Source organism: Schistocerca americana, chromosome 2, assembly GCF_021461395.2.
Source record: "Schistocerca americana isolate TAMUIC-IGC-003095 chromosome 2, iqSchAmer2.1, whole genome shotgun sequence".
NCBI lineage: Eukaryota > Metazoa > Arthropoda > Insecta > Orthoptera > Acrididae > Schistocerca > Schistocerca americana.
The window spans coordinates 133118195-133132193 of NC_060120.1; the positions used below are offsets into that span (position 1 = coordinate 133118195).

The 13999-nt window shown below is 44.5% G+C and overlaps 1 protein-coding gene across 1 annotated transcript in view; it reads left to right on the forward strand.

Annotated features, from left to right (window-relative positions):
• The window catches only part of LOC124596135 (cytochrome b5 reductase 4), a 343575-nt gene that overhangs the window by 24572 nt on the left and 305004 nt on the right, over positions 1-13999 (forward strand). The window contains exon 2 of the mRNA XM_047135155.1: positions 11112-11344. Coding sequence (XP_046991111.1) covers positions 11278-11344 — 67 coding nt within the window. The 5' untranslated portion in view covers positions 11112-11277. The remainder of the gene's footprint in view (positions 1-11111; positions 11345-13999) is intronic.

The window sequence follows — 13999 nt, forward strand, 5'->3', positions numbered from 1 at the left end:
AAACCCCCAAAACCAAAGGAATTGCGGTGGCACCCACACGATCACTGCCTACAAGCTTTGCGTTTGAGGATGAGGTGAAGATTCTGGCATCTTCTGAGGACCTAGATCTCGCCAGAGCCTCAGACACAATGGATATAGCTGTTCAGGAAATAAGTCTGTGGCAGCAGGTGACCCTGAGGCGTAGACTGCCTCATTGAGTGTTTCATGCCTTCCCAGTCTCACGATCACGTCATCCTCTAATGAAATTGTGGCAGTTTTTTCCACTACCTGGCAGAGCCACGGCAACTGTTAAGCTTTACGCCTGCTTTCTGCATTGCCTTCCCCGCAATGTGGACCCCTGCACTTCACAGTTACAGGGGATGTTACAAGAACTGTAGTGAATATAATAGTGTGTCAGGTGGAGTTTGTGTTTATGTCCTGAACTCGGTACGCAGTGAACCTCTGCCCCTTCAAACTCGTCTTGAAACTGTGGCTGTCAGGATACAGATGACGCAACGTATATCTCCCTCCAGATGGTGCGGTACCCCTGAATGTATTGGCTGCACTGATTGATCAACTCGCTAAAACTTTCTTACTTTTGGGAGATTTTAACGCCCATGACTCCTTGTGGGGTAGCACCATGCTTATTGGCTGTGGCAGAGATGTTGAAAACTTACTGTCGCAAATCGCCCTCTGCCTTTTAAATAATGGGGCTGCCATACATTTCAGTGTGGCTCATGATAATCACTCGGCCATTGTATTATCAATTTGCAGCCCAGGACTTCTCCCATCTATCCACTGGAGAGCATATGACGACCTGTGTGGTAGTGACCACTTCCCCATCTTCCTGTCATTACACCGGCATCATGCGCACAGATGCCTACCCAGATGGGCTTTAAACAAGGCAGACTGGGTAGCCTTCACCACTGCTGTCACCGCTGAATCTCCCCCATATGGTGGCATCGATGTTGTGATTGAGCAGGTCACTACAACTATCATTTCTGCAGCAGAAAACGTGATCCCTCATTGTCTAGGGTGCCCCCAGCAAAAGACAGTCCCTTGGTGGTCACCGGAAGTTGATGAGGCAAGCAATACAGCGACATAAGTGGCACCCTTCAATAGAGCACCTAATAGCCCATAAGTGTCTCCATGCTCGCATTCGCCTGCTTATAAAATGACGGAAACAGCAGTGTTGGGAGAGGTACGTGTCGACCATTGGGTGCCATACGTCACCTTCCCAAGTCTGGACGAAGATCAGACGTCTTTTGGGATACCAGCCATAACAGGTGTCCTTGGCATTAACATCAATGGTGTGCCCTGTACCGACGCAGGCGCGATTGCCGAGCGCTTTGCCGAGCGCTTTGCCGAGCGCTTTGCCGAGCGCTTTGCCGAGCGCTTTGCCGAGCGCTTTGCCGAGCGCTTTGCCGAGCGCTTTGCCGAGCGCTTTGCCGAGCGCTTTGCCGAGCGCTTTGCCGAGCGCTTCGATCGAGTCTCTGAATCGGAGACCTACCCCCCAGCCTTTCACACCCTCAAATGGCAGATGGAAGAGAAAGTCCTCTGGTTCACTACACACCACAGTGAACCCTATAACACCCCCATTACAGAGTGGGAGCTCCTCAGCGCCCTTGCACATTGCCCCGATGCAGCTCCTCCGGTTCCACAGTCAGATGATTAAACATCTCTCATCTAACTACAAGCGACATGTTCTTGTCATATTCAACCGGATCTGGTGCTATGGCATCTTTCCATTGCAGTGGTGGGAGAGCTCCATCATTCTGGTGCTAAAACCCAGTAAAAATCCGCCTGATGTCGATGACTATCGGCCCATCAGCCTGACCATCGTTCTGTGAGCTGCTGGAACATATGGTGTGTCAGCAGTTGGGTTGGGTCCTGGAGTCTTGTGGTCTACTGGCTCCATGTCAGGACAGCTTCCGCCAGGGTCGCTCTACCATTGATAGTCACTCTACCACTAATAATCTTGTGTCCCTTGAGTCTGTCATCTGAACAGCCTTTTCCAGATGCCAGCACCTGGTTGCCGTCTTTTTTGACTTACATAAAGCATACGACATGACCTGGCGAGATCATATCCTTGCCACATTGTATGAGTGGGGTCTCCAGGGCCCGCTCCCAATTTTTATCCGAAACTTCTTGTTGCTTCATACTTTCCATATCCAAGTTGGTGCCTCTCATAGCGCCCCCGCCCCCCTCCCCCGTATTCAGGAGAATGGCGTTCTGCAGGGCTCCTTATTGAGAGTATCTCCATTTTTATTGGTCATTAATGGCCTAGCAGCAGCTGTAGGGCCATAGGTCTCCCCTTCTCCATATGCAGATGACTTCTGCATTTCGTATTGCTCCTCCCATACTGGTGTTGCGGAGTGGAGCCTACAGGGAGTCATTCACAAGGCTGAGTCTTGGGCTCTAGCCCACAGCCTCCAGTTTTTTCAGCTGCGAAGTCATGTGTCATGCACTTCTGTCAGCTTTGTACCATTCATGCGGAACCAGAACTTTATCTTAATGATGATCCACTCACTGTAGTGGAGACATATCGATCCTTAGGACTGGTTTTTGACACCCGATTAACTTGGCTACCTCACCTTCATCAGCTTAAGCAAAAGTACTGGCAGCTCCTCCATGCCCTCCACTGCGTGAGCAACAGCAACTGGGGTGCAGATTGTTCTATGCTGCTGCAGCTCTACAGAGCCCTCGTTCAATCTTGCTTTGACTATGGGAGTTTGGTTTATGATTCGGCGGCACCCTCAGCATTGCGTTTACTCGACTGAGTGCACCTCTGTGGATTCGCCTAGTGATGGGAGCTTTTAGGGTGAGGCTGGGGTCTCCCCGCCCCCCCCCCCCCCCGCCATTGTGGATCCAGCATGCATAACTGCTCACCAGTTATGTTGCACCCATTCTTAGTTCTCCTCAGCATCCGAATTACCGTCTCCTTTTCCCATCCGCAGCAGTTCATGTCCTGCATTGGCAGCCCAAGTCAGGGCTCATGATTGCGGTTCATGTGCAATCCCTTCTCTCCGAACTGGAGTCCTTCCGTTTACCACCTCTGTTTGAGGTTCATTCATGTACAGCTACATGGTGTACATCTCACCCGAAGCTTTGTCTGGACTTTTTGCATGACCCTAAGGACTCCGTTAACTCTGCTGCTCTCTGTTGTCTCTTTCTCTCAATTCTTGACATGTTCCATGGCTCTGAAGTTGTTTACACTTATGGCTTGATGGCTGATGATAATGTTGGCTTCGCCTATGTCCACAGAGGCCATATTGAACAGGTACATCCATTCCTGTTCTGGTGAGTCGTTACTTCTCTGTTCTGACTCCTTGAGCAGCTTACAAGCTATTGACCAGTGTTACATTTGCCATCCTTTGGTAGCGAACATCCAGGAGTTCATCTCTGCCCTGGAACAGTCCAGTCGTTCAGTGGTGGTTGTGTGGACCCCAGGACACTTCGGAATCCCAGCCAACGAACTTGATGACAAGCTGACCAAACAGGCTACGCAGAAACTGCTCCTGGAGATGGGAATCTCTGAAACTGACCTGCATTCTGTCTTACACCACAAGGTTTTTCGGTTTTGGGAGATGGAGCGACATAACAGTATGCACAACAAATTGTGTGTTGTTAAGGGGACTGCGAATATGTGGAAGTCTTCCCTGTGGGCTTCTTGCAGGGAATCAGTTGTCCTTTGTTGGCACCACATTGGCCATACGTAGCTCACACATGGTTATCTCCTCTGTCGTGAGGACCCACCTCAGTGTCGCTGTGGCTCTTGCCGGACTGCCCACTTTTAGCCACTCTGCGGTGGACTTTTAGCTTTCCCAGCACCCTACCTTCGGTGTTGGACAACAATGCCTCAACAGCAGCTTTAGTTTATATTTTATTCATGAAGGCGTGTTTTATCATTTTATCTGAGTTTTATCGCGTGTTCTTTGTCCCTCTGTGTACTACACCCTAGGACTTTTAGGGTGGAGGTTTTAATGTGTTGCAGAGTGGCGTGCTTGTCTTATTTTATTCTCATGGTCAGCCAGCCATGGGTATCTGCTTTCTTTTTTTGAATCTCTTCTCCCTGTTTCTTGCGTCTCTTTGTGGTTTTCTTGTCCTGTTTTGTCCATTGTAGTGTTTGTTGTTCTTCTGTCATTTTTCTGGTTCTTCCTTTCGCCTGTTATTGTGCTGAATGTCTTCTTTGTTTTCTTCTTTCCCTTGGGTAATTGTTCTCCTGGGAACAAGGGACCGATGATCTCGCAGTTTGGTCCCTTCCCCCCCCCCCCCCCTCCCCCCCTTTAAACCAACCAACCAAGGTCTGGCTTTGCTAACATGTTTTCAAATAGAGCTAAATAAATACTTTAAGAATACTATTAGTTGTTCCTCCAAATGCTTATAATTATTACAGAATTTATATTTATTTATATGTCAACAATAGAATGTAAGTTATGAAACAATTATTGATTTCACCCTATAACAAATGATACTAACTAGAAATAGTCAAAATAAATTGGAAAATCAATTACATACCTAAAACCAAGAACAAAATTAGATCTCTTGTTATATTCTTTAAAACTAAGGGCCAATCTTTCTCTTTCATTGAAATGTAGATTATACTCATGTTTGTTAATGGTAATCAGTTAAAATCGAAAAAATGAATTTAAGGAGGCAGATGGCAAAACGAAGGGGATTAAAAATATCCCAGCCTGCTTCATCACAACTGTTCTAGGTTGTAGCAGTTGCAGCAATTACTCAAGCAGTTTATACTCCATTCTTATTACTCTTTTGTAAACAAACACTCAAGTGCCCTTAACTCACCTGAGTAACTTATGCCATTGTTTCTTAAAAGTTATGTTTCTGTTCAGTGTGCATTTTGTTATTATTTTATGAGCCACTTTAAATCTCCTCATAAAACAAGATATCCTGTGCCAGGTGTCAATCTCACTTTATTCTTACAATTATTTCAGTCAACTTCCGTACTGTGCAAGGAAACACTAGCTTCAATGTGTTGCTATAACTGTAATGGAGGAACTAAATTTTCTTTTACAGTATTTGTCTTGCTGATGCTCTCATTCCAGATTGTGGCCAAGTGAACCAACTTAGTATATATTTGATTTAACCCTTTTGTGAGTGCGTTTTTTGTAGCAACTCAATGAAGATAATAATTCTGGCATTGTGTTAGAATTGTGATCAGTTAACTGTCTACTTTTTAAAATTTTACTTTTGTGATTTAGGACCAGAAACTATGATGGTACATATAGTGAGATGACAAAAGTCATAGAATAGTGATATGCAGATGGAGGTAGTATCATGTACACAAGGTATGAAAGGACACTGGATTGGCAGAGCTGTCATTTGCACACAGATGATTCACATGAAATGGTTGCCGACATGATTATGACTGTAAGATGGAAATGAAAAGGGATAAATGTGGAGTGGTAGTCGAACCTAGATGCATGGGACATTCCATTTCAGAAATCATTAGGGAATTCAATATTCAGAGATCAACAGTGTTAAGAATGTGGTGAGATTACCACATTTCAAGCAATACCTCTCATCACAAACAACGCAGCGGCCAGTGGCCTTCACTTAACAACCAAGAGCAGCGGTGTGTGCATAGAGTTGTGACTGCTAACAGGCACGCAACACTGTGTGAAACAACCACAAAAATTCATGTGGTATGTATGACGACATATCCGTTATGACAGTGCAGCAAAATTTGCCGTTAATGGGCTGTTACATTAAACAACCGATGCGAGTGTCTTTGCAAACAGCACTACATCACCCTCCTGTGAAGACTTCCTCCGTCCCTCCAGCCAAACACCGCCCGAATCTTCCTCTAACCGGAAAGGCTCAAAGAAGTCCACTAAAGGCAAATGTTCTTCTCCTTCACCAACTCGAAGATCCTGTTAGATGGTGTCGCCGCATAGTACCTTAGCCCGGCCGACCTCTGTCTCACCAGTGCACACCACCAACCGTTTTTCAGCGTTGGACTCCATGGACCGACCACACAAGCACCCCATGGAGCAGGATCCTCCTGCCTCTGTGCCCTGTAGTAGTGACTACACACCGGCTGTCACTTGTCGACTGTTGAGTTGAGACCCCTACATCTCTTCCTCCTCCTGACTGTCCTCCAATGGAATGTTCACGGCCTTCGGTCCCACAAAGAGGATTTACAGCTGCTTTTAGCATCACAGCATCCCCTTGTACTCTGCCTTCAGGAAATGAAATTGCGCCCTCAGACAGATTTTAGCTTTCACATTACTTACTGATTACTTTTGACCTTCCCCTGAGGTCGATATTCCATCTCATGGGGGTGTCATGGTGCTCATATGGGATGACATTCGTAGTCAGCCCATCTCCCTGACTACCCATCATCAAACTGTTGCAGTTCACTTCTTCCTTCCTCCGTTGACTTTTTCCCTCTGTACCATTTATTGTCCCTCTGTCATTCACTGTCACTTCAGCTTATTGTGCAGCTACCTCCCCCATTTCTGCTACTTGTTAACTTTAATGCACATCATCCCCTTTGGGGTTCTCCCAGGACCTGTCAGAGAGGTGCCCTCTAGGCTGATCTTAATGAGCTCAACCTCTTCTACCTTATGGCTGGAGCACCCACCCACCTTCCTTTCAGACTCCTTGCACACTTCTGGACTTATCCTTCTGCACTGCCCAGCCTGCCCATCATCTTGCGTGGTCCATTCTTCCTGAAACCTACAAAAGTGACCATTTCTTGTATGCTACCCGTTTGCTGACCCCTACCCCACATAAATGGCAGCTTACTAAGGCTAACCGGTGGTTTTACTCCTCCCTGGGGACCTTCGAAGAAGAAGATTTCCCTAGTTCTGATGACCAGGTGGAATAACTCTCAAATGTTATCCTTACTGCTTCAGAACATTCCATTCCTCGCACTTCCTCTTTACCACACTGTGTCCCAGTCCCTTGGTGCATGCCGGGACACAATTTGCACTCGAAGATGTGCTCTCTGCGTTTTTAACTGCCATTCTTCAATGGTAAACTGCATTCATTATAATCAGATGGGTGTAAAATGTTGTTGCATTCTTCGTGATAGCAAAAAAGTGAGCTTAATTTCGTTCACTAGTTCTTTCCACAGTTCCATGCTTTCCTCTGTCGTGTTGGCCAACCTCCAACGGCTCTCTGGGACCAAGATCCACTCCTCAATTTCTGGCCTGACAGTAGCAGATGATGTCATCATGGACCCAATTGCTATGTCCAACAACTTAGGCCACCATTTTTGTGTAAATTTCATGCACTTCCCACTATCACCCTTCCTTCCTCCATTGGAAACGAGCAGAGGCGGCTCGGGCTATACACTTCTCTCAGAATCGTGAGTGCTACAATGCCGCCTTTACTACGAGGGAGGTAAATCATTCTCGCAGTTCATCCCGATCCTCCGCCCCAGGGCCGCACGCCATCCACGTTCAGATGTTACAGCACCTTTCTCTTGCGGGCAAGCACTTTCTGCTTAACACGTATGACCACATCTGGACGGAGGGCATATTTCCTGGATGCTAGCATGAAGCCACCATCATACCCATACCTAAGCCCGGAAAGGACAAAACCCTTCTTTTTAGCTACCGGCCCATCTCTCTTAACAGCTGTGTTTGCAAGATGATGGAACGTATGATTCATGGCCGGCTGGTATGGTGGCTCCAGTCTCGCCATTTACTAATGAATGCACAGTGTGGATTTCATGCATAACGTTGTGCAATTGATCATCTCGTATCTTTGTCCACCCATGTCATGAATGGTTTTCTGCAGAAGTCCCTGACAGTGGCCGTGTTTTTCGATTTGGAAAAGGCCTATGGCACTTGCTGGAGAACGGGTATCCTCCATGCTCTTTACATGTGGGGCTCCTGTGGTTGCCTGCCCTGTTTTCTTCGAGCATTTTTATAAGACCAAGTTTTCAGGGTGTGTGCGAGTTCTGCCTTGTCGGACACCTTTATCCAGGAAAATGGTGTGCCTTAGGGTTCTGTCCTGAGTGTTGTCCTCTTTGCTATTGCCAATAACCCTGTAATGGCCTGTCTCCCACTGGACATCTCCGGTTCTCTTTTTGTTGATGATTTTGCCATCTATTACAGTTCTCCATGGACCTGTCTCACTGAGTGGCGCCCTCAGCACTGTCTTGATCATCTTTACTCTTGCATCATTGATAGTGGCTTCAGTGGCTTTCACTTTTGCACTGAAAAAACTATCTTTATGAATTTCTGGTGGGGCAAATGGTTCCTCTGACCATCTCTACATCTTGGGCCTGTTGACCTTCCGTTTGTTGAAACTACGACTTTCCTGGGGCTCATGCTTGATAGGAAACACTCTCGGTCCTCACATGTGTCTTATCTGGCAGCCTGCTGTATGCGGACCCTCAATCTCCTGTGTGTCCTCACTGGTACTTCCTGGGGTGCCGATCGAACTACTCTCCTCCGTTTGTACCGGTCTGTTGTCCATTTGAAACTTGACTATGGGTGCTTTGTTTATATGTCTGTATGACCATCATTCGTATGCCGCCTCAACACTATCCACCACTGTGTCATACATTTGGCCATGGGCACCTTTTACACCAGCCCTGTTGAGTGTCTGTATGCTGAAGCTGCTGAACTACCACAGTCCTATTGCCGTGGCTTTCTCCTCAGCAGGTATGCCTGTCATTTGTCTACCATGCATGGCCACCCATCCTATGCCGCCTCCTTTGATGATTCCTTTGAACACCAGTGTGGGGCACATCCCTCTTCTGTTGCCTCCTGGAGTCCGCTTTTGGCACTTGTTTCAGCAGCTTAACTTCACACTACCTGCAACTTTCCCAACAGATGTGAACTCTTCACCACCTTGGCTGCGTGAAGTGGCCGTGTTAACCTTGGCCTTAATTCACTTTCTAAAGACACTATTTCAGCCTCGGTCTATCACCTCCAGTTTCACAACCTTAGCATGGAACTTTGTGGTAGTACCTTTGTATAAACTGATGGCTCTCAGACCAACCTTGGGGTCGGGTGTGCCTTCATCATTGGCACTCGTGTCTTTCGATATCGACTTCTGGCACACTGCTCAGTATTTACAGCCGAGCTCTTCGCCTTGTATCAGGCCGGGGAGTACACCCAGTGACACAGCATTTACAATTGTGTCCTCTGATTAGACTCATTCAATGCCGTTCAAAGTCTATGTGCACTGTACAGTGCCCATCCCTTAGTGCAGCGGGTCCAGGAAACCTGTGACTTGTTCACTGTTGCTGGAGCCAGTGTCATGTTTCTGTGGGTTACTGATCATGTCGGTCTGCCAGGAAATGAGGCTGCTGATGCTGCTGCTAAGACTGCAGTCCTTGTACCTCAGCCCAAGAGTACCTATATTCCCTCCGATGATCTCTGAATTGCCGTCTGTCAGGAGGTGGTGTCCCTTTGGCATCGCCAATGGTCCTCCCTTCACAGGAATAAGGTTCACCTTATTTACACCTCTCCCACTGTTGTTTAAGCCTCTCCCACTGCCTTAGACAACTTCCTCTTGGCTCTCCCGCCGGGAGGAGATTATTTTAACTCGTCTGCCTTTTTAGCCATCGTCATTTGCTCATTGGCGCTACCTCACCGCTTTGTACACATTAAGCACAAATTTTAACTGTCCACCACTTCCTGCTGGACTGCCCTTTTTTTAACCATTTATGGTCCAGCTTGGGTTTGCCGCCTGATTTATCAGCCATTTTAGTGAATGACACGCAGGCTGTCAATCGCGTTTTTCTTTGTATCTGCCAGGCAATATGGTGAAGGCCATTAATTTTTAGTTTTGGACCTCCATTACTGTATGGTGTTTTAGCCCTTTTTCCATGTGCCTGTTTTTAGCTGTCTCCTATTCTGTCTATTGGGACTGATGCACAGTCATTTAACTCCACTCTGTGTTTGTGTTCTCTTGTTTTGATTTGGGTGTGTATGACCCCAGCTGTGTTTTTGCTTCCTAAAGCAAAACTAAACAAACTCTTCCTGGTCCTTGAACGTATCAGTTGGATGCTAGATGACTGGAAAACTGTGGCCTGGTGAGACGAGTCATGATTTCACTTAGTGAGCTGATGGTAGGGTTCGAGTGGGTGCAGGCTCTACAAAGCCATGGAACCAAGTTTTGACAACCCATGTGCAAGCTGGTGGTGGCTCCATAATGGTGTGGACTGTGTTTACAAGGATTGGATTGGGTCTTCTGGTCCAACTGAACCAGACTGGAAGTGGTTATCTTCAGCTACTTGGAGACCCTTTGCAGCCGTTTATGAACTTCATATTCCCAAACAACACTGTCATGTCACTAGGTCACAGTTGTTTGTGACTGGTTTGAAGAACATTCTGGACAATTAGAGCAAATGATTTGGTCACCCAGATCGCCCATCATGGTTTCCATTGGAACATAATCAAGAGGTCAGTTTGTGAAACAATAAAGTATTCTGCAGAAGCAAAGCAATGTGTTCCAACAACGGTAGTGATTCCATGACAGTTTTCATACAATTGGTGCAGTGAACTACCACAAAATGCAGGCATATACAGTGGTGGTAAGACGTATTTCTAAACGCCTTGACATACCCCTAAGTTGGTATAAGTACACTGTCTAAGGACCGCAAAAGACAGATTACTTTTAGGTAAGTATACTTCTCAAGCCCCTTTCAGAAACTACTTTGGTGGTAAGCATACTTCCCATGAACCCTTAAAACACAATTATTTGGTTGGATATGGTTGAATATATGTTTCCCACAACCCTAAGAGCTATATTCCACAACAAACAGAAACTACAGCTGGTGGAGTGGACTACCACTGTCAGGAGCACACAGTAGAGAAATATAGTTAGTGGGAAGTATATCCCCTACGGCCCGCAAGTGTTCAAAATAGTTCGTCTGGCTATGGTTCTATATCCATCATGGTATGATGTACAATCTAAGTTCTTTAACACATAGAGCTAGGTTAACCTGTAATAAAGATTTTTGTGGAGATTTTTCTAAGATAACAATTTATCCTGTACTTCTGAGGACTCTGAGAGAAACGTTGGGCACGATAACACCTTTCATAATATCAAAATGACTTTTGATAATGTCAGAACGAAGAATTATATAAATATTAAGCTTTTATGTAATATCTCTGTTCAAAACCATTATTATTTTTTTCCAGAATAAAGAAAATCAGATGTCCTTGCTGTGACAAAGCCAGTTTTAATGGATGTCATGTGAGACTGGATTGAGACATGGAATTTCTTCTTTTCTGAATGTGACAAACTTTTAAGTGATTGTGACTATATATTTAAAAAAGTCCTTGAGGTGCCAAGGTATCTACCATAATGTCTGAGAAAGAAAAGCAACGACTTCCACAGAGCAGCAAGAATGAATCATCAGGGTCAGCGACAGGTAATTTTCTAACATTTTTCTGTAAGAGACCACTGTTTCATGACTCATTTATAGTTTTAGTGTTAGTAGCTGTTTTGACTGTGATGTGACAGACTATTGCAGATTTTCAGTAACAGCTTAGTATTGATCTTTGTATTTTAATGAAAGAATGTGTCATTTACCTCTAAGGTGTGCTTGCACTATCAGTTTGTACCAGTTTTTAATTGCAAAGGTCTGTATCATGTATTTGATTTTGATAATTACATGTTGCAATTCTGTGTCCCTACATTACAAATCACCATAGCAAAAAGGGGTGCTTCCTATTGCACTATGTATGAGGGTTTCTTCTCATTCAATTCACATGTAGAGATGCGAAGAATGGCTCATTAAATCCCACTGTGCACTGCGTCATTTATCCAAGGATTATCATAGTGATATAGGACAGGTCAACAGTTATACAATGAAAACCAACCATTCAAAAATATACATACATGCAGCATACTGTGTATACTTTATGAGGCCAGGAGAGGTATTTGGCCATGGTCTCTATGAAGGAACCATCCTAGCATTTGCCTGAAGTGATTCAGGAAAACCACAGGAAATCTAATCAGGATGGCCGGGTGGAGCAAACTCCATCTTCCCGAATATGAAGTCAGTGTCTGAACACCTGCTCTGCCTCATTCAGTTGGGCTCTATTGTGAAATGTTCTTTGATTTATACACATCTTACTTCAGATTACTTGTAATAACTTGAATACATGGCATTAATAACATCAATACCTACAGTGGAACATCAATTTTATGTTCTCTCCGATTTTACATTTTTCATGATTCTATGCCATAAATTCATGGCACCCATGAAAAACCATAAGATTAAGGCTAAAAATTCCCTGATTTTAAGTTTCTCCCTAGTAAGGTTTACCTCGATTCTACACTCTTACTGAAGTCTCGTTTGACTTCATCCTGTCGTCTTCCTATTGATATTTAATGTGACTGAATGAGCTAGAAGTGCTACAGAAAACAGATGGTTTGCACCATGAAGTTAAGGGAATATTTTAGGCCGTTGTAGAGAGGGGAGACATGAGAGAGAGGAAATGCTGATGTAATCCATGATCTGTGTTACCAACACAACTTGCAACACATAGCTTCATCGCGCGATCATGATAAAACCACTGCTAGGTTGTGGCAGCAATGGAAAAACAGGACAGTTGACACAGTGTCCCAGACTGAACCAATGTGTGATGAAGGTGCCCAGCCACCACCTTTTTTTTGTGCCACTTATAACTCAGCATCATCTTTTTGCATGGATTTCTGATGTACTGTATTCAGCAACAATATCGATCATCAACCTTTTAAATTCAAACACCGAATATCGAAGGATATGTTGGGTCAGAATCAAGGAAATGTCAGCCATTTCCACCTAGTGAGCTCTTATTGGCTGGCGATTTGTTACATCATCCAATGGCCAGTGCAGACTACTCACCACACTAACACATGTAAAATGAACTTTCCTGCTGGATTTGTGGAGAGCGGGAGTGGCTCTTCAATGATGGGAGTGCATCAGGGGTGAAAGTATTTTGTGAAGTGCTGAAAATCCACTTTTCGTATAGATCATATGCTGTGGCAGAGATGTCACCGAGAAATAGAGCAAGGGTTTTGCGACAACACATTTTAAAGACTTTAGTGGTCAAATGTGACATGATACAGTTTGCAACAACTACATACACTACTCATTTATTTACTTTGCACTACACACAGTAGATCGTAAAGATCGGAGCAGTTACAGAAGACATGAAGCAAAACTTTAGTGCCTGAGCTTTCTTCTAAATGTACATTTTACACAGTATACAGAAATTCACTGAGCTGACTTCTAATAAGCTTCTAACATCAATTGGGGAAGTAGACTCATTTTTCACATCTGTTTCTCTCATCAAGCCTAGAATAACACAGTGATAGTGTGCACATTTGCCTTTCTGTACCAGCCAAACCCACTTTGTTTAGCTCGCTACATAGTAAGTTTGCAGACCTTACCCTACAAAACATTCGAAATTCCTAAAGTACTGGAGTATAAAGTACAAACAGGCACAGAAGCTATAAATCGAAGTTGGTGCAAGAATTTCATTCTCCTCCTCCTAGGAAGCAATTTTACCAACGCTTGTAACATCAACTGACATAACCAGATTGCAAATCCATAAACAAACAAGAAAGAAGTTTCAAAGTATTATGTCATCTAATAGACTTACTAGGAAAAAAATGTGGATTTTGCCATTAGTAAAACAAGGATACGTAACCAGTTGATCCATTTCCCAACACTACTACCATAAATTATACTTTACAACACCCAAGTTTGATGGTTCTTTCATTTTTTGTTCACCTCAAAAATAGTAACAAAATTGATAGCCTACATGGTAAAATAAGCTGAAAACTGTGAAAAACAGTGAAAACTGCTGAATTACATCATCTCAAATGTTTGTAACAGATCGGATGTTTGTTTTCCACCTGCAGCCAATAGCTGTATAGCATAGTGATGTTATGCTAGAGCTGTGGCGTATAGCATGATAAACAGTGAGCTTACTTGGTGGCTTGTTCCAAAGTATAGCTGATATGATTGGTGTATAGTAAATGGAATGACTGCAGCTTCCACTTAGGTATGCCCTTCATTATTGTGCATTAATTT